This window comes from Ceratosolen solmsi, unplaced genomic scaffold (assembly GCF_000503995.2).
Source record: "Ceratosolen solmsi marchali unplaced genomic scaffold, CerSol_1.0 scaffold6, whole genome shotgun sequence".
In the NCBI taxonomy this organism is placed as follows: Eukaryota; Metazoa; Arthropoda; class Insecta; order Hymenoptera; family Agaonidae; genus Ceratosolen; species Ceratosolen solmsi.
Window position 1 is genome coordinate 12,948,923 of NW_011948414.1, and position 27,181 is coordinate 12,976,103.

The window sequence follows — 27,181 nt, forward strand, 5'->3', positions numbered from 1 at the left end:
GGCTCTTGCTCAACTCCCCTCCATGAAGAGGGACTTGATGCCGCGCTTTTCCCTCTCCATCCTAGTATCGTCGCACGCATTTCTTGGAGTCATGCGCGTTGCGATCGGTCAGTATTGTGAAGGTTAGGTATAGCATTGTTTTTGAGTGGATCATCTGGCTTGTGTTTTTCAGACTAATTTTATAACTTGTTTACGCCAGATATTTTATGACTTGTTGTCGATAGATGCTTTATGGCGAGGTCGTGTCAAATATCTCGTAGCATTAGTTTTATGACTTGTTTTGCTGGACACTTGGAGCCTTGTTCTCGCGAGATGTGTTTATGAAGTTTATTTTCTTAAGATATTCGAAGTTTTGCTGAATTGTTTAGATTTAGTTAATCCGAGGCGCGTTTGAATGTTTATTCCTTGAGTAGTCGGAAGTTCGCTTTTTCGGAACTCTTATCTCGAATTTTCCAGATGTTTAATGAGCTGGGAGTTTTCTTACATTCTCGAACAATATTAATCCCACTCAATTATGATGATTGATTTAAATTCTCCGTACCTTGATTCAATACTGCGAACGTAATGGTCGTTTCGATGAGTATTTACGATATTAACTCGACTGGTCTTAGACTTGGAACAAATACATTACTCCATGTAGATGTGACAGTATTAATTTATCACTAACATAATTTATTATATTAAATATAAATCTAAGATAATTGTAGATTTGCTGTTTTATATCAATATTTATTTTTCAATATTTAATTTATTTCACTATACTATATTTTACTTTATTAAATAATCATATATTGCATTCGATTTTCTTTAAAATTTTTTTTAAGGAGTCTGCCTTGTTAGAGAAGATTTTTATAACAGCTACCAATTTGATCTTGATTTAAATAAGAAAGTAAGCGATACTAGCTAAAGTTTGAGGTTGAAAAATAAACTACATTAGACTTTAATTAAAAATATTGTGTTCGGGATTGCAGTCAACCGGTGGTGAAATGACCAAGATGGTTGGATTAAACCATGTCCACCAGTTTACTTGTGGGAAAAGTGTGGTTAAGTGTAGTGATTAATGCTTCAATTCAGTATTCAACACCTTTGCTTTTCGTGCTATTTATTGCGTTTTATTTTACAATTGCACAATTATGATTCTATGTTGATGATGAGAGTCGTTGAAATCTTGCCATTCCTATATGGTTTCCAGATGGTGTAGCATGTCCTACCTATTGAGGTAGGAGGTGGTAAATCTTCGGATCCTCTTGATGTAGTGAGCTTAGTGGTGGGTGGCTATGCTGAGAAGTGTGAGGTGTTGCTGGCAAGTGAAGGGACAGTGCAATTATTCAAGACTACTTTTAATGTTTATCGTTGTTTGGATTATGAAGGTATTTCTTCCTTTGTTGTATAATTAATAAATGCTATCTTAACATACATTAAATTGTTGATAATAATGGTATGGTTGATGCCGCGCCTTTATTACGTTGGTCTTATCTATGAGGTATGATTGATGCCGAGTCTTTATGTCGATCTTATCTGTAATATGTTTGAATATTATTATGCTTGATGCCGCGCCTTTATTACGTCGGTCTTATCTATGAGGTATGGTTGATGCCGATCCTTTATGTCGATCTTTTCTGTGATATTTTTTAATAGTGGTATGGTTGATGTCGCGCCTTTATTACGTCGGTCATGTCTGTAATATGTTTTAATATTATTATGCTTGATGCCGCGCCTTTATTACGTAAGTCTTATCTTATGTATGAGTTGCTTCAATATATTTTATGTTTTCACTATTGTTTTATGGTCACTAATATGTTATTAATAATTTAAATAAATGTCACTATTTCTTTTCTAGACTATTACTTAATTGATTATTAATTATATATATTGTTAAACTGTAGTTTCTGTAGATGTACTCGAAAATATAATGCGTTTTATAATGATTGTGTAATGATTAATAGACTCAGGCAAATTGAGCTGCTGCTGAAAAAGAGATGCTGCTTGAAAGCCCTTATATATTATCGCACTATTTCTCAAATGCTAATGTTTGTTACCATGACGACATTGGTCGTGACGTCATTATGGCATAGCCTGGAAAGTTCGTTGCTAGCATTTTGTTTAAATAGCTGAATTGCGCTTTCATACCTCTCCCACTTTTGACTTTCAATTTTCTTTAATCCGTAACAAGAGTTAAATATAATAATTACCAATTATTATATAAAAGAAAGGAGAAATGAGTGAATAAAGAACAGTAAGTAACTTGGGTGGTAATTGAATAATAATTTACATCGAGAATGATCTAAGATTTGCTATACTTTAAAAATTAAATAGAAAATCTTTCGTTTGGAGATATGAAAAATATAAATTAGTTAACTAAATTTTTTATTTTATTAACTAAATTTAGACTATAATGAAGTTTAAAAAGTTAAAAAAAAGTGTTCAGGATTGGAGCACTTCATGTGAAATTTAATTTTCCTAAATTTGTAATCGTTATGCTCGCAAGATTATAAAAATTGACTCAAAAATTTCTCGATGATTTTAAAGCCTTTGCTTGCGAACGTCCTGCAATGTTTATCTATTTTCCGCATATCAATGTCGCTTGAATTCTACACGGATTGTAGAGCCTTGTTTTCCTACTATTCTTAAATGTTTTAGAGCTTGGACTCTGACGTCATTCAAGACTTTCGGCATGACAACACTTATGTATTGTTGACAGCTATGTAATCTTCCGTACGTATATTTAATGGACGCACACGACAAGCTCGCTCTCTTAGTGAAATTCTCTCAGTGAAGACGCCATGGCACGGATCATGGTCTGCCTTAGCAGGACCGCTATGGAATAGTTGATATATCTCAACAGAGCAGCTAAGGAACGACTAAGCTTTCAGTTTCTTACGCGCATTCAACAGGCTTGTAGGTTCACTGTAAAGTATCAGTCATTACTCTACATAGCAACAATAAGCTAATAAGCCAACAGTGAAGCCACAATCATTATAATCATTTAAGTGCGCCATAGTTAAGTAGTCAAGAGTGTTGATTGCATTACAAGAATGAATATTAAATAATAAGCGCACCATCAACGCACTTATCACAGAATTATGTAAGACAATGAATTTCTGTGAACTTAATCGAAGGAGAAACCAAACATTGAAGGCATGTACACGTGTCGAAGGCGTGCAGTATTTTTAGTGAGTCAAAGGAATCTGTGAAAGTCGTACTGTTACGGGACACTGCTACTTGCCACACGTCCCCGGCAAGACCAGAATTCCCTTGCACATCTGCACGAGGCCTTACATTTCCTTTCTAAACAACTCTCAAGACCACGGGGTTATCTCAACAATTCTCACTACTATCGATGAATCGCTTACATATTTATAATTCAAACCAAAATAAACGTTACGAAAACCAACTGTGTTGACACTGCATCGAAGCATTACCTTATTCCCATTTTGCCACCAGTAAAATGGTGGGTATGGTCTAATCCAATCACGTCTTGGCCTCACGACTTCCGGGTTATTGGAATTCCGAATAAGTATAAAATATACTAGAATGTCCGTTAAACATATTATTCGGAATTGAAGCATTTTCCAAGACCTTTGTCTTCGGAAATTTATAAGCCTTCTAGTTCTCGAATTTTTTAAACATTATTTTTCTCGGAATTCTCCAACTTTTTAAAGCTTTGCTTTCCCGGAATTCTCGACTGTCCCGCGATGATTATCTGGTTTCCGCATAGTAACACCTATCAATTGTTATCAGCTAACTAATCTGCTATGTGGACATTTAAAGCAAGCACACCACGAGACGGTTTACTCTGAGTTGATGCATTAACCTCTCACCTATCCCCCTCCCCCATCACCATTAAACCGGTGGTACGGTCTAATCCACCCACCGTGATCTGCGATCATACTGGTGGCTGGAATTCCAAACATTTGGTCCTTAGAGCCGGATAGTAGAGCTAATGCATTACCTCAGTGTTAATACATGGAAGGACGTGTCATTTATCTAAGAGAACATAATTAACAAATTTATTGTTTCAAAACTACCATTATCAACATCTATCTCTCAATTGGTTCTTATCCTGAGATACTGATTCATCACAAGAAAATGGCAAACCATGAGAAGAAGGACCACGAGAACTCCACGAGCTCTGACGCATCCATAACTACAGAAGCAGAAAATCGTATGACTCGTAGCGTCACCGCCATGCGATTACAGCAAGTAAGGAGATAAGGTAAGAACTCCCAAGGTTCCATTGGGATATCTCCACCATAGAAGGCCAAGACGCTCGAAAACGAATCAACGAACTTTACAAGGCATTTAATGAGGCGCCGACATTGTCTGGTAGCTACAACCATACTAAAACTACTGTTATGTCACGCTAGTTCACTACAGCGCCGACAGACAGAGCCTAGCTCCCATAATTACTATTATGTTTCGTTATCGTTCTACAGTGATTACTAACTACTAATCTCACTTAGTCATTTAGTCACTCAGTCATATCAACGGCACCACTAAGCCACGTTCCAATCAGCCAAGAGCCAAGAGCCGAGAGCTCAGAGTTATGAAAAACGCGATTGTGCCATCAATCCTACTTAGATCAACTCTGCACCAACACATCACGAATAAGAAGATGAGGCTGAACCACTAAAAAACATTAATGTGACGCAAAAGACTACTAAAGGGACTGCATAACTGTCCATCAACTAAAGTAGACTTACTCAGTGTACAAAGGAAAACACAGGGAAGAATCACTAGGCGAATCCAACAATTAATAAAAAAAACATAGTAATCAAAAAATATAAAAAGCAAGTTGCTTCAATGGAAAACCGCACCCAGACACAATCATCCACAAAAATATCAGTGAGAACGTATCATTCACCCGTAGCAACGACTTTCCAAGGCCAAAGGATCACCATATGCACGTATTACCAACAGCAGTATTTTGTGACCAGACTTAAGCATTGTCAGTCACGGAGAGAAAATATTTCAAGGAGGAGCAAAGGCTGTGGCCTAACTAGCCTTACGCCTCACACCACTACGCAGCAGTACGACTGGAAACCCAATTCAACTACAGAACCGCTGCATGGCGGGCGGTTTCCCAGTAAAAAAAAGTCTCCAAGAATTCATAACACTAAATGTACGCAATCGTATTTAAGAAGCAACGAACGGAGAAGAAAACAGTCTTGTTGAAATACACAAGTGAAACTAGTGTCAGTAATATCTGTGAAGGTCAAACTCGTCTGAAGGAATCCCTGCAAGGTATATTATTATTATTACTCTTCAAATGTTATTACTGCTGGACAGCTATCAATATTATTTACATTGTTACAAATCATCGCCTAATTCTCGGGACCGCAACCCGGCCCATGTCTATCATAATTATCGATAGAGCCTGGCCTAAAAACCCTCTGACTTGAGTCCCTAGCAGACAAGCAAGAGACGGCGCCAATCCTGATAGTAGACCCCAGCCTAAATCTCAATTAGTACTACGAGACATCACCATTAAACCGGTGGTACGGTCTAATCCACCCACCGTGATCTGCGATCATATTGTTGGATGGAATTCAAAACATTTGGTTTGGAATGCCAAGAAAATTCCAGACTACAAAAAATATAACAAGACATACGTACATCAAGGAGTATGCACAATTCATAGCAGATCCTTGAAAAATCAGCAACAAAACATCACCATTAACACGGAGGGTTCGTAATGATGAACCATTCATCACAGGATCAGGTCAAGGCTACTGTATCGCTGTGAGTAAAACAAGTCTAAGGCATAAATTATTACTAATCCTTACAAGATTAGCATGACGCTATTATTAACATAGCAAAAACTATACCCACTAATACGGACTATGCATCATCAGTTGCTGATCCTTACAAGATCAACAACAATGTCATCACCATCAGCAAGGAGCATTTCGTATGGATAAACTATTCACCACAGGATCAGTTCCGAGCAACTGAATTGTTGTGATTGAAAATAGTATATACTATTCCATCATATAAATCCAACACATCAATAATATAATTGTATATTAACTATAATAAACCATATTTTAATAAAAATTTGTTTAAAACTATTTATTAAATATTTTGAATATTTTATTTTATCAAAATGTTTCATACTTTTAAGATGAAGTATATATTATCTTTTTCTCTAAGAATAGTAATGAGAAAATTGGAATACTTTCCAAATTAAATTACGAAACAAAAAAAAAAACAGAAATTAAAATTGAAAAATAAAATATTTTGCATTTAATTCTAATAATTATATAATATCCATATATGTTAAATTCTATATACGATAATTCATTTTTCAAATTTTTCTTATTTTTAAAATAATTACTATTATCTATATTGTTGACATTTTTTAAAAATTTTATAAAAACAAACTATTATTATTTTTTCAGTTTCAAATTAATTTCTAAAAACCTTAGAATAAAAAAATACGTTTATCATAGAAATACTATTGAATTTTAATATCATTAAAATTAAATAAGTAAAATAAGTAAAACAATAGACATTTAACCTAGGAATCAATTTTCTTTATAGCACAAATTATTGATTTCAAAGTAAAGAAACTAAATATATAAATTAAATTCTACATAATAAGTAATTTATTTATTAGTAATTTTATTCATTAATTTTATAATTTTACTTTTTCATTAAGATTTTGTATATAAAAATATATATTTCTAAATTAAATATTATTTATTTAATTACAATACAGTTTTTGGTCAGTATTATACATATTGCTCAATAAATGTGAAATAGGTATTTGTCCAATAGTGTCACAAAAAAATAATAGTTCAATAGCTTTTGAATTAACATGGTTAAGAAGAAATAGAAGACGAATCAACCCTAAAAATTTTACGTGCGAATGGCGTGATATTGTATAATCATAAAATGAATAAAATGCTTGTGAATGAATCATTTCAATTGTCTCTACTGCTAGAAGATTTGCCAAATCTGAAACGAAAAAAAAAAGATTATGTTCACATATTTTTCTTTTCTATTTTTTCTTACATTAATATATTTTTTAATATGCTATTCATAGATTTGTATGAAATATTAATCATGAATAATTATTAAATATTCAAATTCCGTGTAGTTTATTTTATATTAAAACTTACTTAAAGATCATACATGTCTGTTATCTTTATTATATGCACAGGGTCAAAGGAAATGAGTTTGACCTTAATTTTTAACTTCGCTTCATCAAAGTTACTTTTTATTTAGAAATAATTTAATCAATGCAAACTTTAACACAATATCCTGTTTTAATTACCGAGTTTTGGATAATTCTAGATGCTGTATCATTATTATCATCAATTATTGCATTATCTGCAACATATTTTGAAGCTATTCTTTATGCATTTTTCATATTACTATGAATTATTTATGCCTTTGTATCACATCTAATGCACAGTTGTTTTTTATTGCATATATCTTTTATAGTGGCATAATTCATTTAATAATTCTAATACATACTCCACATGAATCGTAAATCAATCAAATTATCATTTATGATAAAACTTGTACATTTATTATATCTGTGAAAATTACTGGTCTCATTATTTTCTAGTCGCATAACCTTCAAGGATTTATTGTTTAAAATACTAATTACCAAATGACTTCGCTTGTTTTTTAATTTGGTTATAAAAAAAAATAACTGTGAAATACAAGACTGACATTTACGGAAAAAATATAAAATTACATTATTTAGAATTCAAATGTAAATGTTAAAACTATATTTTATATAAAAAATAATATTTAATAATAAAAAAATGGTTGAACTTTGAAAATACGATTATTTTTATACTTATTGCTCAATATTGCTATATTTTTATTCTTTATATCATGTAATATATACAATTTAGCAACTTATATATATATATATAGCATAAAGTTGAATTGATTTATTTTACTGCAATAGCGTTATTTATTATACTTAAATAGTTTTTTAAACATATGAATGTTTTTATATTAAAAATCATTACAATTTTACATTATGATTATTGTAAAATTTTAAAAAAGGCATATTCAAATGACATCTTGAATTACTCTTGCTATATCAAGCCATAAAAAACAATTATAATTGATCATAGAACTTTATTCATAGAAAGGCATCTTTTCTGAAAATTTTGAAATTATTAATACTTATATGTTCCGATCTCCCTAATTAAATTGTTTATAACTAGCATTTTTTAACATGAATTTCGAAGGTTTAAAAAGTGAAAATTACAATATTTAAACTCTTAAACGTTAATTATAAAAATTGTTTCGAGAAGAAATTTCTTTCTTTAATATTAAATGAGTTATTGAATATTATATGAACATAAAATATAATAATTTAATTTTTGGAGGTATTGATATAAATAAAGAACTCGGAAATGTTTCAACAAGGGTCAGGATACATTTTCATATTTTATATCTTATATAGATAATATTTCAAAAAATAATCAATTAATTAAAACATTTGTGTATAATATAATTGTGAATATTACTGATAATAAATTTTATTATTTATAATATAATACAAATAAAACGACACCTTTATCTACTTTAAATTTGCATGAGGACTCAAATTTTATGTGTGAAATATTATTCTTTCTATTACATGATGCCTAATTAACTATTAAACCTGTTAAAATTTAAATTTATTTAGTTCTGGTAACTTAAATGAAAATAATTTTATGAATAAATTTCTCGTGATATTTTTCTAGTATAATACTATTATGAACATTTTTATCCTCATATTTTTGCTTCTTTTACTATGTTATTCCATTATTTCAATTATAATTCTTTATTTTTTATAAAAAAATTCTAGTTTTCTGGTATTCCTTACATTTTTTTCATTGAAACATGGTTTTCTATTTTTTATTTTTAATTTTTTTATCTCCATTACTATGATAAATTAAGTTAACATACAATTCGATAATTAGATTTAAAAATGTGAATCTTACAATATAACAATAATAGGTATAATTAAAAATGTAATACTTATAATATGACATTAATTCGTATACTTAAAAATAAAAATTTATACAAAGTGAATATCGCCTTACCTGGTGTAAATAGAACTACGGCTTTCATGCAACCACATTCACTTTCATCAGGCGAAAGCTCTTTAAATAAGTGTAATATTCTCTGAAAATAAAGAATTTAAATCTATAAATTCGAATGCATAATGCATATCAAATTAAATGTTACAGAAAATTTTAAGACTGATAGGTGCCAAAAATTGACTGTAATAAATTTTATTGATACTGACTTAAAAAATTCTAGTGTATATTTTAAGATGAAGGCCTATACGAGAAGAGTAAGGTATAATTTTTTTAGAGTTGACTTTTACAATACAATCATATATATATATACATTATTATATAATAATGTTTGTTCTGCACCTACAGATTTGAATTAGATTATAAGAATATATACTGATTATATATGCATTCACATAAAATATTCTTGCTTTAAATTATAAAATAATATTTATTTCTGCTACAATAATTATTCAATACTATCAACTTTGGTATAACTTTCATAAAAGAACCTGAGGCTTAATTCGTAAAAAATTAGCAATGTATATTAATTAAATTTATTTCATATAGTATTTAAATTGTTTTTAATTGAAAAGTTTAAAGATCAAAATAACTGTTATTGATTATGTCATAAGATATATTAAATTTATTACGTACCTAGACTAATCGTTTATAATCTTGTTTTAAAAAATGGAAGGTTTAAATGTTTACTTCAATGAATATTTAAATTTTATTTAAGATGTAAGAAACATTTAGAAGTTACATATACTATTGCTTACAGTTTATGATGAATGTGGTTTATTTAATTATTATTTCAAAAATATTAATTAAAATCTAACATAAGCCACGATAATGGTGTATATTTATTTTTTGTCATTTTTTTGTATATATAATTTATTCATTTTTGTTTATCGAATTTGATGGCACATAAAATCTTCGATTAACATTCAATAATATTTTTTATAAAAATGGTAATACTTAAAGTTGTTATGAAAATACATAAAATATTAATTGTTCAATATGTTAAATATGTTAAAGGAAATATGTCAATTCGATAAAGTATGTTGCAAATGAAATATTAAATTATCACATTCACTATACTTATTATCGTGAACTTTTTATATCATCATATGTACGTCATCTACTTTCATAAAATGTATAATGCAAATTAATGAACGGTGGTTGTTATTAGTATATGAACTGTAATAGATAATATTCTTTACATAGTTAAAAGGTAGTTAAAAGTAGAACATTCATAAAAAAATTTAGAGAATCTAAAAATAAATATGTTACAGAATGCTTTTTATGGTATATCTTATAAAGTGTATGTTTAATGATATGTGAAAAATTTATAAATAATTGGAAAAATGGCACAACTAATTTACATGAATTATGAATTTGTGATATTAAGAGCAAATTTTCGATGAAGATATTTTATTTATTATTTATTGAACTCTACTACAAAACTTTAAAAACTATTTTAATTTTGGCTAAATCAAAAAATATGAATTTAAATAATCTATTTATACTAATTTTATATGCAAGTACCTTTATAGTAATTAATTCGTGATAAAATGCACTATCTTGCAATCTTTTACAAACTTGTTCATCTTCTAGGATTTCAATAAGATTCCACGACTTAGACCATTGAGCTAAATGAACTAGAAATAATTGAGTCCATGCTTCTTCTAATAACACACGTCGATCATTTTCTAATAAATTTTGAAACGGTATTATGTCTCTCATCCATTGTACAATCATAAATAATAATTTAGCTGCAGTTTCCTGTAAATGATATATTAAATATGTGAAATTCTTCTCATACATTTATAAATAATTAATTTATAATGTATATTTCTTATTATAAAGCAAATATTATTAATAATAAATTGAATTTTAATAAAAATATGTAAACAATACAAATAATAATATTTTGGCATTAGTAAATCTGTGATATAGGCATAAGTATGAAATTTGTGGAAGTTATTATTACATACTGGTATTGTAATGATAGCTACTTTAAACAAATATATAACGGTAGTAGTCGATATAAGAAATATTCTTTAGAATATCTATTTAGAAATCTTACAAATCCTCATTAAATTTTTCAAAGTTTCATTAAAGGTTGTGATTGTTTAATAGTCAATTTAATTATAAAAGTAAAAAACTGTGTAAAAGTGTTATCAATTAAATCATTTATTTAAACCACTGCCGTTATTTGGTAAAATAATTAAATAATAGCTGTAATTTGTTTCGAATATCGTACTGTTCTTTCCGTCTCATAATAGTTTAATTATTCATTAACTTATTCTTAATGTTTTGTTCTTTACAGATTGTTATTGTTTTGCAGATTGCATTCTTGTAGTATTATTATACGAATCTTTGTGTAATTAATTCTTACTATTAAATATAATTTGAAGACATTAATTTAAATTTTATAGTGCTTGAAAATACAATAGCTTGTTCAACACAACTAGAAATTAAATGGCAAATTATTTTATACAAAGTAATTATAAAAATCATTACATTCATCATTAAATATAGCAAATAATAGACTTAAAAATAACTTAATTAAATAGTGAAACCAAAATAGGTTTATAAAGTATTATATAAGTACTGATATTATATGTAATTATAAATTTAAGAATGCAGGTATAAAAATTATTTATCTACTTCTAAAGCATATTTATATAACTACATAATATTTCATAATTATATACATCACACAATTCAAAAATAAAATAAAGGCAATTTAAACATAAGAAAAGAGATAGTGAACGAAAATTATTTAGCAATTAAGAAATAATAAGACATTTCAATTTTTGTCTAGAACACGGTTGTTACATCTGTTTAATGCTTTTAGTGTATGGTTACATTTATTCAATTCATTCATTAAATTCTATTTAATTTAAGTATATATAACTTAGTATGAATTTGTAAACATTAATTAGGCAAGAGATTTGTGATCTTTTACAAATTTGTTATAAAAATTTTAAGTAAATTACTGTTGATGCGGTTTTACCCTTGATTATAATGTTTTTTAAACGTCTAAAATTAATAAAAAAATTAATAAAGAAATAAATCTTATTTATTTGAATTTTAATTGATTACAATTTAAGATTATTACTATAGTCACTATATATCCATTTGTCACAACGATCTAATGAGTTGAATAGAGAAATAGAGAAATAGTGGATAGTAATATCTTATTCTATTATAATATAAAGTTGTATCTTGCCTCTTTTTAAAATATTTGATTAAATTCTATAACTAAAAAGATGATTTTTACCCTAAAATATCATCAAAAAAATTTGAAATTTGAAATTTTGAATAATAGGGAAATGATCTATTACTTTCCTATTCTATTTCTTAAGCCAATTATTTTTATATTTAATCAAAGTATGCTGTAAAATCTTAATGATTTTAATTCAGTATTGATTTTTTCTAAATGTTAAATAATTAGAATGGTTGGTACGAACAAAAAAGTTTAAAGAAAAATGTATTTGTATAATAATAAACTATTTTTGATGAATTGGCCTGAAATTTTCAAAGAATTTAATATGATAGAAGATATGAAAGTGTGATTGGTTGTAAGATTACGTTTGATTTTGTATTCATACATACATGCCGTATATACATTTTTCTATTAAAAAGTGGTACATACATGACTGTTCAGAAAAGCTAATATCAATTTATGTTATTTATTCTATGTAACTGTACTTAAGAATTTTAGAGTATTATGATATCTATGATATTTAACACTTTATAATCATGTAACTAAATATTTCTGTGATAGGATGATTATAATTTACGTATACGATCAAAACACGCTTATGGGAGTATGACGAATAATATAAGTTTACTTGTATCTTTCTGTTTGGAATCAAAACTAGCTTTTACAGTTATGTAAATTCACAGTTCACTGGTAGATTTATTTCTTATATATAATATAAAATTATGCCTTATAATATAACTAACTTATTTATGGAATTATATTTATTAGTTTTTTATTTAATTTAATGAATAGAAAATAATTTGTAAAAATATCAATTATAAATAACTTTTCTTCATTGGGTAATTTTTTTATGTAATAGATTATGCAGGTAACAAATTATTATTCTATTATAGTGTTTAATAAAATTTATTCTATATTGATCTTTTCTCCTTAAGCTCGCTACTATATTCTTGGTAAACAATGTTTTATATTAAAACTCAATTATTTATATCTAGTATAGTTATTTTTTAAACAATAAAATATATAATTTATTCAATTACATTATGAAATTGATAAATTAACTGAAATTCTAACATAATTTTTTATTAAGCATCTTTTTTATAATATTATTTTAAATTTAGTTACATTAAATTAGTAACATGTAACTAGATTTTTTATTGTTTTACAAAAGGTATTCAGTGTAATATATATATATTCTAAGCATATCAATAATTATAATAATTTTCTTATTTATTATCGACTAAGAATAATTAATTTTAATAATCCATAGATTTTTAATATAAAATACAATACACTTATAAATTATTTTTAGAATTATGAAAAACTAGTTTTTTTAATTAATTTTTTAATTCAGTGCATAAATAATTATTATATAAACTATATAATAAGGTACTAACTTTTAAGAAATTATTATTGGCATTCACATTACTTCTGTATACAGAAATGGAGTTCTGTAAAATATATCTAAATAAAGAATAATTTTTTCTTGGAGCACTTAATAAATTGATTATTTGTTAAATAAAAATATGGATTATGTAAACATTAACACACACACACACACACACACACACACACACACACATTTTTAATAAAAGATATGATGTAATATAGTTTGTTATATTACTAATGTGCGATATATATTAGAAAAATAAAAAAAATTAAGAGTTTCGGATTAAAAAGTGGAATTGTCAAAATTAATAACGAACTCTGTCATAAATTGTAAAAATCGGGTCTGAAGATAACTCAACTGTTATCCAGACATGAATGAAATCGCTTTACACTTGTTGATACGATTTAGGATTGCCTGGAACATATCTTATTATATATAAAAAATAAATTCGCACAAAATAGAAGTTCACAATGAACATTGATATAATGAGAAAACAAATTCAATCTTTTTAGAAAACCTTTTCAGAGAGTTCTTTAAGAGATTTTCGTAAACGAAAATATCTCATAGAACTATTGCCATTAGAATGACCTAAACAATTAGAACTTAAATTATACTAAAACAAAATTAATTTCCCTGCATGAAAGGAAAGAAAAAATTATTTCCTAAACTTTGTGTGTAAATAAATAAAAGAATCAGTAATGATATTAAAAACAAATACTATAATATTATTTATTTTTATTTAATAATAATCTTCAATACCCTGATATATATTTTAAAACAAAAAGTAAATATATTATATTTTATATAAAATAAAGCTTTTTTGTTTGTTTGAAAAATAATTCACGGATGTGTTATGCACGTTTTATGTATTAAGAATATCCGTTGGTTGCAAAATAATGAAATTTTTTTATAATTTTTTATCAAATTTTTCGAAATATATTATTTGTCAATGATTGTGTTAGAATTATTTTCATATGTATTCGTTCTATGATCATTATTGTGTGATAAAATATGAATGAAATTAATATTATTAATGAATATAAACTGATAATGGTAATTCATTCTTAAGATTTTTGTGCATTTATCACCTATTATGGATAAAATTTTATAATATATAGACATATTTATAATAAAATTATTTTTTGTTCTGTTGTTTTAAATTTATGTTCCTGAACGCATTATATAACAGTGGTTGTTCGGAAATTTTTTTATGAAATTCGTCTTTTCCCAGCAATTTTTTCTCGGAATTACTTAAAGGAAAAATGAAAGATCAGATTTATAAATAGTTTCCCTAAACATTAAATTTTAATTATTTCTACAAATAAAGAATACGACTGTTTTACTTGATACTTAATTCCAAATACATTATTTATTAGGTTCCATTGTGTCATGAACTTATTTTGAACATGAACATGTTTGTTATAATAGCGAATATGAACCAAATGAGGTAATAAATATTAAATTAAGAAAAATTTATATAATTATTTACAAAAATTGTAATTTTGACAGATAGAATGATATTCTCTCGGTAAATGAAATTTAAGATCGACAAAAAAAATGTTAAAATCATTACTGCCAATAAAATAGATTGCTATTAATAGATACACTATAATGATCTTATTAAAAATATTTTTTAAATGTTAATTAATTTTAAAACTCATTAATGTTGTTTATTGAATAATCATATTACTTATAAAATAATATTTGGTTTTTAAATAAATATTAATTATCATATTATAAATAATTTAGTAATAAACAATATAGAAATAAAATTAACCAATTGCTAAAATATAATCTTTGGCAAAACGTACGTATATTCATGATAAACTTAAATGGCTTGTAATTACATGAAATTTATTAATTAGATACGAAAAGTTTAATGTGGTAGATTATATAAATAGGATTAAATTAAGTCAAAAGTACAATCGCATGTATTGTTCTTTAAATAATAAGTATGATAAGAATGATTTCAAAAACATAGACGAAGAGGAACCACGTTTGGTTGCTTTAGTTAGAAATAAAAATTCACTGATTGAATAGAAAGAGAAAAAGAAGTTCGTGTGTCGCTCGTAATATCAATGAGTGATTATAATTTATCATTTGTTTATGTTAGTTAAAATAATGAAATACTTTTCAACAATAACGGCGTATGATATATACAAAATATGCGAATAAAAACTACTATTTTTTGAGAATAATTAAGGATTTTTAAATATAAATTTTTTAATTTTATACCTTATAATATCATAATATACGTTACATATGAATTTATAAAAATAATTTTCAATTTTTCTATATAAAAATTCGAATATATTACCTGTAATATTGCAGAACAGCTATTTTTTTTGTAAGATGGTTTTTTAGAGGCATGATTATCATCATAATCACTTGGCTGACCATTAAAATTGTTGATTGATTGAAATTGTGCATTCCAGTACAATTTCTTTTTGTTTCAGATTTTCACCGAATTAAAATAAATTATTTATTAATCAAAATTGTTACTTTTTATACGTTTAAAATTAATCATATAATATTTACATAAAATTAATTTATAATATAATGTATAGAAATACTAAAGTAAATACTTCAAATTGGGTATTGGAAAATCATTAAAAGACTTTTTATAATAAATATTTATTGTACCTAAATGAACGTCAATTCCACATATTAAATTATGTTTGTAATGATAAAATTTATGTATAAATGTTATTTATTAAATTATTTTTATTTGTAAAAATATATTGTATGATTTATGTATTTAAAATAATATTAAAAATGTATAGATTAAAATCATTTATATTGAATAAGATTAAAATATACATATATAAAATGCCCATTAATTAAGCTATAACTTACAGAGATCGTTTTATTTGACAGAGTTAATAATAATAATAATAATATTTATTTATTTATTTATTTATATACTAGTTTTTTAGATATTGTACAGCTAATATTACTTAATTAATTATCTTGTGTGCATATATAAGTGTATGAAGAATGGAATATATTATGAAAATGATTGAGAAATTCCAATCTATAAAACCTTTTATAGTATATAGAATCATATTAGTGCTCAATTAATAAATAGACATTTGTAAACATTGTATTTACGATACTTAAAAATTCTATAATAAATATAATTTTTAAAATCACTAAATTAATGATGTTGGTATAACTTTTTTAAACAAAAGTTAATATTCAGAGATTCTCTATATAACGATATATTATTAATATTCTTATATATGATTGCATAGAATTTAAACAATACAGCTACGTTTAATTGGTAATGAATCTATAATATAGTATCAAGATGTAGAACTGTATCAAACTAAAATAAAATGTAATCAAATTTCTAAATTCATTATAACTGGTTAAGGACAACTAAAAAATTAAATTATTTCTTATGCAAAGCAAAATTTATGATTGAAATACCTCCAAATTATTTTTACATACACATTATTTTAAGAGTATCTTATTGAATAATAAAATAATATCGAATATTTCATTATTATATATAATATTTATTATATAATATTTAATAATTATCGATAATTATATAAGATAATTTCACTTTATACTAAATACACAGGCAATTGAAAATATATAATAAAGTAATAGAGCTTTATAAGGTAACATTTATCGACAGTGATAACGTACATAAATGTTTAGTTGCTAAGATTATTGAAATAAGATTAGTCTATATTTAATTGAACTACACAATTATATTAATTATTTATTAATAATTTATTAATTTATTAATTTATTAATAAAATTTATTAATAATTCAACTACAAGGTCGAATACTACAGTCAAATATTTTGATAAATTTTCTAGTTAACTTATATATATATTTATATATATTCATTCAAGGATTATTCTGACATTTTATATTTTGTATTTCACTGTTTTATAGTTAATATGAAATAATAATATAATTAAATATTTAATTATACAGTAAACCCGTTAAAATAAAGTTTAATGAAGAAAACGAAATTTCACTCACTCTAATAAGAATTTACTTGCTTGTTCTTTACATGAAGAGTGTTATATAAAAAGAAAAAATCATTTTATAACTGAACACTTTTTTTAATATAATGCATTATTTTAGTTCAGTTACATGAGTACAATCAGTTTTGTATCTGATATCAACTAAAAGTTTAAATTTTACTAAACAAAGAATTTAATACAGTCGTTATACATATTACAAACTTAATAACTCTAGAATTTATTTATAATCTATTTTATATTTACTATCTTAAAAAAGGAATAATTCGATAAGCTATCTAAATACTTATTATAGATATGAAAAAATAACTACACAAATAAAAAAATGAGTGCTTGCCTTTTCTTATTAAAAAATATTATTTCTTATTAAAAAATTAATTTATTTTTGTTCATAATTTCATTATTGGTTAAGTATAACTTGTTAATTAATTGATATAGTGCTATTATTTCTTTTATTCAAATAGAAATAATTTTAATGGATATTATTTGGCAACATATAATTATCATTTATTAAATTTAATTACATAATTTTATTAGTATTATATATTATTATGTAGTATTTACATTAGTAAATACTTATGGTATATATAATATATATAGTAAATATATAATGTTAATAATCAAAGCAAGAGAAAATTGTGTCTAATATTTACCGTATCTAAATTATTGTATTCAATTAAATATTCAAATAATAATTCTATTTACATAATTAATAATCACTTGTATTTGCACTTTCACTTATATAATTGAATTATCACAAATATTTGCAATACCAATATTATCAATAATAACATAAAATACCATAAAAATTATTGAATTAGGTTGCATAATTAAATATGGGTATTTTGTAAATTTATTTTGTAATCCGTATAAAAATATCGTTATGATATGAATAGAAAACTGGTGTGAAAAATTTTTTTCAGAATAATATAAATTAATGAAATTTTGAAAAAAAATATTGTCAAAAAATAATGATTTCAATTGTATATTAAGAAATTTAATATAAAATTATTTTATAGAAAATATTTTATATAAATTAATTACTCTTATTGACAAATAAAATTGTTCATCATTCTAACAATTTTACTTTTCATATCATATTTCAAAGATTCCGTAAATCTATAAAACATAGTGTCATTTAAGTTTTTATTCAGATCTAAGTTTTAAAGTAGTTTTAAAGGTAAAGCTGGTCTATAATAGAGTTTTGAATACAATATAATTGGTATTCTGTATATAATGAATATTACATAATTCTATTTTAATGATTATTTCATAGCTTCTTCAAAACTTTAAAAACTAAAAATTAATTAATTAACGTTTATTTATTATAAAATATTTAGGCCTATTATGAAATTGATGTTGTGATGTTCATAACATTTATTGAGTTATACAAAAATTTTTATATGAATTATTTAAACTTTGTCGTTCTATTTATTTTTAAATAAGAGATTATTAAAAAGAGTTACAATGCACAAATTTCTACCTTTTTACAACTGAATAAATTTTTAGACATAATTTTGTCACTTATCTCAACCAGTATAAAAAAGAATTCTTTCAGTCCTGAATTAATTTGAAAATTAATTATGACATATTAAGAACTTTGAATTCGTTCAAAATTTATAATAATTTCACAGACAAATCATTATTTTTCATTTTAGAGTTCAAGGATAGTTTGGGTTATAATTAAACCTTTTCATTTTTCCGAAACATTAATGTATAAAAAGAGAATTTATTGTATATATTATGTATATATTATGTCTGTTATTATTTTTATTATACCTTAAAGAATCAAATGTAATCCTTATATTTTTGTCATTATTTTCTGTTTTATTTAAAATAATATTAATTTGGTAGAAAAAACTAATATGTTGAATTTTCCGTATTTTTCCTTTTTTGCTTTTATTTATATAAATTAAATAATTTCACAGTATTAATAATACTATATTTAATTAGTGTTAAATTAGTTTTATTTTCTTATTCGATCAATTGTTATAAGAAAAAACTGAATCATTTATTAAATTTAAAAAAATAAGTTTTATAAAAGAAAATTTTTAAAATACAAATAAATATGAATTCAATTTTTAATATTTTATGTGCAATTATTGAATGATAAATATTACAGACTATTATATATTTTTTATTATTATACCACAATTATTTTAATCTTTACAAGAAATTAATATAGCATTCTTATTCATAATCAACAATATTTAACAACATATATTATTAGAAAATCATTATATATAAAACCATTACCTGACATTTTTCAGCATCAAGAATTAAATGCATGAAAGAATATTGTGGCATCATAATAGCATTCGTTGTATGATATAATATTGATGATAATGATGCTGACACAGATAATGGATTTTCCGATGATTGAAATATTTGCGAATATGGAGAATATCTAAAACATTTTTAATAATATATATTGGAAAGCTTTTAGTTATAATATCAATATAAAATTTTAATAAATCAATAGTAATTTATCAATGATTTATAAAAAACATTTACTTTTATTTTTATTTCTACTTTTCTCTCATTTACTTTTATGCATTCAAATTATGTAACTTAAACTTTTAATGATGTTGAATATTTCTTAATTATTTTTCTTTTCTTGTCGCTATCTTGTTAACATGTGTTTATTTAAAAAATTGTAATAAATGAACTAAAGTTTTTTAAATAATTAATTTGAAAAGATATAAATTCCTTTATTTATCTTTTTCTCTAATTTGTCTATCTACTGTATTTGTGACTAAGTGTAGCGTTGTCATACAAATGAATACAAATAAAAGTTAACCAAAATAAGTAAATATAATTAAAGTATGAAAAATGAAATGATAAAAATCAAGTATTATTAATGGTATTATAGCAAATGGTAAAAAAATTACATTTAATTTCAATATCTAATTTTATTTAAATATATTAGCATTTAATAATAATGTCTATGTCGCCAATTATATATTTTAATATAAATTGTATAAGCTCTATGCGTATGTTGATTCTGCTTTAGTGCGTTTTTATAAATAGTAGAAAAATTCTCTAATATCACTAATTTTAGAGTAAATTAGTTTTATATTGTACATGATTCACTTTTAAGTCATTAGATACAATATAACATTGTACTTATTATTTCTGATTATAAACACTAGAAATGATGATAATAGATAAATGATGTTAATATTGTATATCAATAGAGGTATTAATTACGTGCATCTGTGGGATTAAAAAAATATTTAAAGCTCCAAACAATATACTTCAGACATAATAAATACGTTTAATTTTCTGTTAGATATTAATAATCCTACCTCTATTACATTGTTTGCATAACAATTTATTATTTCATATAAAGAAATAGTATCGATGTGATGTAATACTTAAAAGGAAATAGCACGTATACAGAGTTTAAAAATTATCAAAAAATATCATGTATGGAAAACTTATTATTTTTATAAAAAATTTACAAACTATGTAATTATAATAGTAACTTAAGTTTATAAGATAAACAAAATCTTCATATTTATAAAGATAATATCTAGATTCTTAATTCACTTAAGATTTTGGAATAATAATAAAAATAAATACATTAATGTAGATGAACAGTTTTTAGAGCCATTTAGTCTATGGCATTTAAGCATAGAGTCTAAAACAAATACGTCCTTCGGAAATAGTTGAAATTAGGTTATAATATGTGTTACGTGATTTTCATTAACTAATATTTCAAATTCTTACATTGTGTTGATTAAGAAAATACGTAGTGTCTCTCTCTCTCTCTCTCACCGCACATTATGTAGTGACCTTAGAAATAAATTATATAATACCTAAATGAATTTTATCAAAGTAAAAAATTTTAATTTTTGTCAGATAAATTACACGAAAAGAAACCTCACATACTTATAAATTGTTACGGTAACTACATTAAAAACTGTAATATCAGTAATAAATTATAATTAAAAAAATATATCATTGTATGAAAATTCTATATTAAAGAGAACAAACCATTAAAATTTTATATAAAATATAATATTTATTGCAAACATAAAGGAAAACATATTTATTAATAAGAAATCTATGACTTCTAATAATAACAAATTTAAATTGGTGATAAAGTCATTATAGTTTCATCAAATTTTAAATGTAATGTAAAGAAAAGTCAAAAACCTTATGTAGTTATAACTAAGAAATAGTTACTATGAAAAAAAGAATTAAAAATAATTAGTGGAGTCATTTTTTTTACCTTACATGGTAATTTAAAAAAAAAAACATGGGTATATAAACAAGAACAAATTAGAGTAACGTTAGTAATGTTACTGGAAAAGGTCATATAAATTGTAAAATATAAAAAAAATGAATTTGTAACTTCCAATAACAAATAAATAGAAAATTAAAACAATATTTAAAATCAAACCATGTATACAAAGTTTGTGCATATTTAGAAATACAATATATATATATATATATATATATATATATATATACATAATAAGATATAGAGCAACTATTTATATGTGAATCAATATCTTTCAGTTAATAGAATTTAGTTATTTACAAGTTAAAAACAAAGAATAACGATCGAAAATAACAGCAATAATAAAGTACTAGTATAATGCGAATTAATTAAGTGGATTCATCAAATTATTGTCTAAATCGCACGTATAATTCACACATATAATAATTAAATAGAATATCTAAAAATATTTTTGAAGAATAATAAGTAACTGAGAAGAATGTAGGAAATAAATTTTAAATTTATAATTTCAATTATTCATATATATATATATATATATATATATATATATATATATATATATATATATATATATGTTATATTTATATTCTATGTTTATAAACAAAAATGAAATAATTAAATTACATGTGCAATAACAAAATTAAAATAATGAATTCAATAGACAGAAGTAATAATATTCAATATAATTTGCATTTATTTCAATTTTTAATTAGCTAATTTTAAGAGACTTCTTTGTTTGCATCTCTACGATGTAAGTACATTAAAAGGCTTATCTATAATCTTAACTAGTATAAGCAAAATAAAAAAAAATAAATTTAAGAATTTGATTTTAAACAAAAAATTATGATTTTAAAAACTTAGAAATTCAGATAAATTTAAACCTAAACACTATGTAGCAATATATTATGAGGTACAATATTTTAAAAGTAGTAATATAATAAAATTATAATAAAATATATTAAAAAGTTGCGATCGTACTAAAATTATTTTATAATGCAGTTTTTTTTATCAATGTTATTAAATCATTTTTAAATAATAAAACATCAATAAATAATACAACATAAAGTTAAGAGTTTTTGTTGTCCTCACTAACAATTTCATTAAATCTGTGTCTATGTAGTATTCAATATATTGATCTAATAGCTCTTTTTTACAATTATTTTAACGTTTGGAAAATGTAATTATATGTTCGGTAAACATAGTGAAAATGATTCATTTTATTACAATTAAGGATGTCTAAAGATCATTGCATAAATATTAGTATATTTACTATGTTTTGTAAAAAAATTAAAATATAATGACAAGAATCAAAATATATTTACAAGCATAATTGTTTATATAAATTATTATATTATATTATTGATAACCTATTGATAAATTTAAAATACAACATATACTTTAAATAATCATTTAATTTAAAAAAAGTAATAAAGCAAGTATTGATTTTATGAAAAATACAATATTGCTAAACGTAAACTACTAACAGAAAGCAATAAAGATAAAAATAAAAAAATGAAACCTTTTATATCATACAAACAATAAATAATTCATCTTTTAATTTAAGGTATAAATTAATGTATGATAATGATAACTTGTAATCTTCATCTGAAAAATTCATAATTATAAATCTAAGTAAACAAACTATTGGAATATTTGATAAGATAATCATTTGTGGAGAAACCTTATATATAACCTCTATTAGTAATAATATTATTCATTATATTAGTGGTAATAGTAGTTAAAGACATTAGTAAATTATTAAATAAATTAGTTCTATTTTTTATAAAAATAATAATATGATATATTAGATATCAACCCAATCATACTAATATGGGCACTAAAGATTAACAATAAAACAATTAACAATGAAATAGTAGTTAAAAAATACTAATAAAAAAAATATAAAGGCTAAGAAGGTAGTAAGTAGTAGAACTAAGAGAAAAACAAGACTGTTTTACATCGATGAAATCTTATTACTGAAATATCTTTACCTTCTTTGTAGCTTATATAAGTTGTACAGAAATAATAACAGTATATTGTGTATTTCTTATAATTCGATAAAAAATAATAATTTTAGTTATGAACTGTTTTAATTGATTTGATAATTTCAAGTACTTTAAGATGTTCACAATGATATATTATTTTGAATAATGTATAGCAATTTGAACTGTTACTAACAGCAATAGTAGATTATATCTAAACTTATATTTAGCAACAACAAAAAAGTTATTTAATCTGATCATTGAGTTTATTTTTGGAAAGAGACAGAAAAATTATATTCAGATAGATAAATCCACATTATAAAATACAATGTGTAAAAATTAATCATATTGTATAATATTCCTTAAGAACCGTATATAGTTAATAAGAGTAGTTAAATCTATTACAAAAAATGAATAATTATATACACTCAGTACATTTGTATTATCTAGCTTTAAATAGATTGGATTATACATTTAATTAATGAATCTGCATTTACTTCGATTAGATGTCTCACCTGATTTGCTGTTGACACAAAAAGTTTAATATGTTCGACTTTCTCTCTTCTTCTCCTCTTTCCCATCCCTTCATTCCCTTTTCTCTATCTAATTCTATATATATTTAATTATCTGATATTTTTGTCCATGTTCTTCATTAGAAATATGTTTATTCTTTTGATTCTATTTTTGATTTTTTATCACTCTTGTACTATAAATGCTTTAATTTCTACACATTGCTTTCCAGCATTTTCTTTCCTAACTGTATTTGTCTTTTCGTTTTACTTTTCATACTCATAATTAAAGTAGTACAAATTACTTTTCATTTATTTGTTAATTTTCATCTATCATCAAATTAAGTGTTGGATAAATTTCTTCTGTTAATGGTGCTTAAGTACTTGCCCTGATTTTATGAAATTACAACAATATGCGATTTATTTAAAAGCATTATTTTTAACAATATTTACATTTAAATTTGATGAATATTAACAAATGTTATTATTAACATCAATTAAAAAAGTTTTTAGTTTGAGAAAAATATTGAAAGCTTCTATGAAATTTTTTGTTTTACAAATAATTTTCTTCTTATGAATTAATACTTATTAACTGAATTTAAAATACGACATATTAAAAGAAAAAATTGTTTATATTTTTATGAATACTAATGAAGTAAAAAAAGTTTATAACTACTTCATTATCAAAAGTATTTCTTTAAAATCTCAATTAAGTGTGATTAATCCTTATCTTTCTAGAGCAATATTAAACTTTTTCAATTTAAAATATTTTAATCTAAAATAAATATTAACATTCTAAAATATTGTAGTGAAATTTATAAAAATCAACACATATGTAAAATAATTTAACGTAATAATGTTATAATAATAAAAATGTTATAACCTAACAATATAATAATTTTTTATATTAAAAAAATAAAAATATAAAATAATTTTTAAAACTAATAATATAATAATAATGTAATAATATTATATAATAATACTATAATAATTTAGATTTAATAAAACATATAAATTATAAATTATAAATTCAGTTGAATTATAAATTTATTTGAAATCCTAAAAAGTATTTGAAATAAAAATTTTATATTTTATGTAAATGTATTAAAAACGTATAAAATTTGTTTAAATAAATTAGATGTAATTTTCTTAAAAAACCTTGTATTTAAATAAAACTTTGTTTTGATACTGTTTTTTAGCATTATAAATATTTTTATTTCTTGTCTTTTATATTTTTCTAATTTGTATATTCTAAACTAATCATAAATAACCTTTTTAATAAAAAAAAGAAAAATAACAAATACTTTATGTGAATATAAACTCCGAAATCCCGTAATATTTTATTGTCGAAATACAATATAATATTTATAGACTAAAGATATATTTAATTAATACTAAAATATAATTGGTGCTAATAAAACTAATATAATAAATTTTAATATTTATAAGTACCAACCTATATCCATAACTGAATTTAGACTCTTCATGATTAATTATTCTAGTTGAAGTATTAGATAATTTCTGCACAATTTGTGAAGATTGTGTATCTGCTTCATCTATATCAAAGCAAGTTTGTGGCATTTTTGTTTTCCTTGGCCCTCTCTCGTGTTGGACAGCTGTAGTAGCAAATGAATATTGGTCCCATATATTTTTGTTGTGTGCAATAAGAAGTAATTAATAATTAATTTATTGTAATTGTTACTTTAATTTTAATATTTAATTCAAGCCATTTTATCAATATGTCATGATGTAAAATAACAGTGTTTAATAATTATTAACAAAAGAAGTAAAAGACACTAAAAACCTTTCTCTTTTATAAGACAATTTTTTCGAATGTATCGTTTAACATATTTTCATAGATGTCTAGTTGTATTTTATAAAATCTATATACATTATATTTTATTAATTCATTAAAAAGTTTAGAATGAGAAATTACGTTATATATTGTATTTTAAAATTTTTATTCCCACAAAACTTCGAATATAAATTTTTCATTTCTTCATCTTTTATTAGATTTGAAGTCTATCAAATAATTTACTTTTAAAAGTTTTCATAATTAACATTTATATAAAACTTGGTCATTATGCATTTTCTAAATGAGCTACGTTATAACTCAGCATAAAAAAACAATTTATTTAATTGTTTTGTAATTGCATATATATTAAAAGAAAGATAATAAAATATTTCGATAAAATACGCGGTGAATTATTGTTATGATGACATGTTATTAATAAAAAAAAAAAAAATAATTGAAAGACAATTATCTATTGCGAGTAAAATAAAATAAATTGAATAATACATGTGTAATTATAGTAACAGATATATATATATATTACTATAATTCATTTATTACTTAAATTTTTAACACTTTCTTCTATTTTTCATCGTTTAACTTTCTCTATTTAACTTTTTAACTTTACAGTAGAATATGATATTATTGTTTGTTGTACCAGAGACAGTAATATTCTGGGAATTAATATTTATTTTATATATTAAATAACAATCGTTTAATATTACAGATACAAAATAGAATGAACAATGGAGCTATCAAGTCAATATAAAGCCACCCCAAAATGTGCCTTGATGTTCGTTGCTACGTAATACTTGTGTATCATAAATGAGACTAGTAACAGAACATATGCAGAGAATATATCCGCATCGATCTCGTTAAAACATTTATAGAAACTTCATATAACTAGAGTGTATCTCCATCGAATTTTCAACATTTTAGATTTATAAATTATCTTTTGTTTCATTATTAATTATGATTGTTTTC

At 23.7% G+C, this 27,181-nt stretch overlaps 1 protein-coding gene across 1 annotated transcript; it reads right to left on the reverse strand.

Annotated features, from left to right (window-relative positions):
• Positions 1–6,706: 6,706 nt before the first annotated feature.
• On the reverse strand, positions 6,707–25,986 carry LOC105368455 (photoreceptor-specific nuclear receptor-like). The gene is made up of 4 exons (XM_011507467.1): positions 25,858–25,986; positions 10,584–10,820; positions 9,060–9,141; positions 6,707–6,960 (listed from the first exon to the last, which is right to left on the reverse strand). Exons 1-4 carry the CDS (start codon positions 25,984–25,986, stop codon positions 6,707–6,709), a joined length of 702 nt encoding a protein of 233 aa, XP_011505769.1.
• Between the last annotated feature and the right edge of the window lie 1,195 nt (positions 25,987–27,181).

Excerpts from the sequence above, each read along its gene's own strand:
- LOC105368455 (XM_011507467.1), bottom strand. The coding sequence starts at position 25,986 with ATGCCACAAACTTGCTTTGATATAGATGAAGCAGATACACAATCTTCA. Across the intron at positions 9,142-10,583 it reads ACGAATTAATTACTATAAAG|AGAATATTACACTTATTTAA; the intron begins GTACTTGCATAT and ends CTTTATTTTCAG. Across the intron at positions 6,961-9,059 it reads CGTAGTTCTATTTACACCAG|ATTTGGCAAATCTTCTAGCA; the intron begins GTAAGGCGATAT and ends TTTTCGTTTCAG.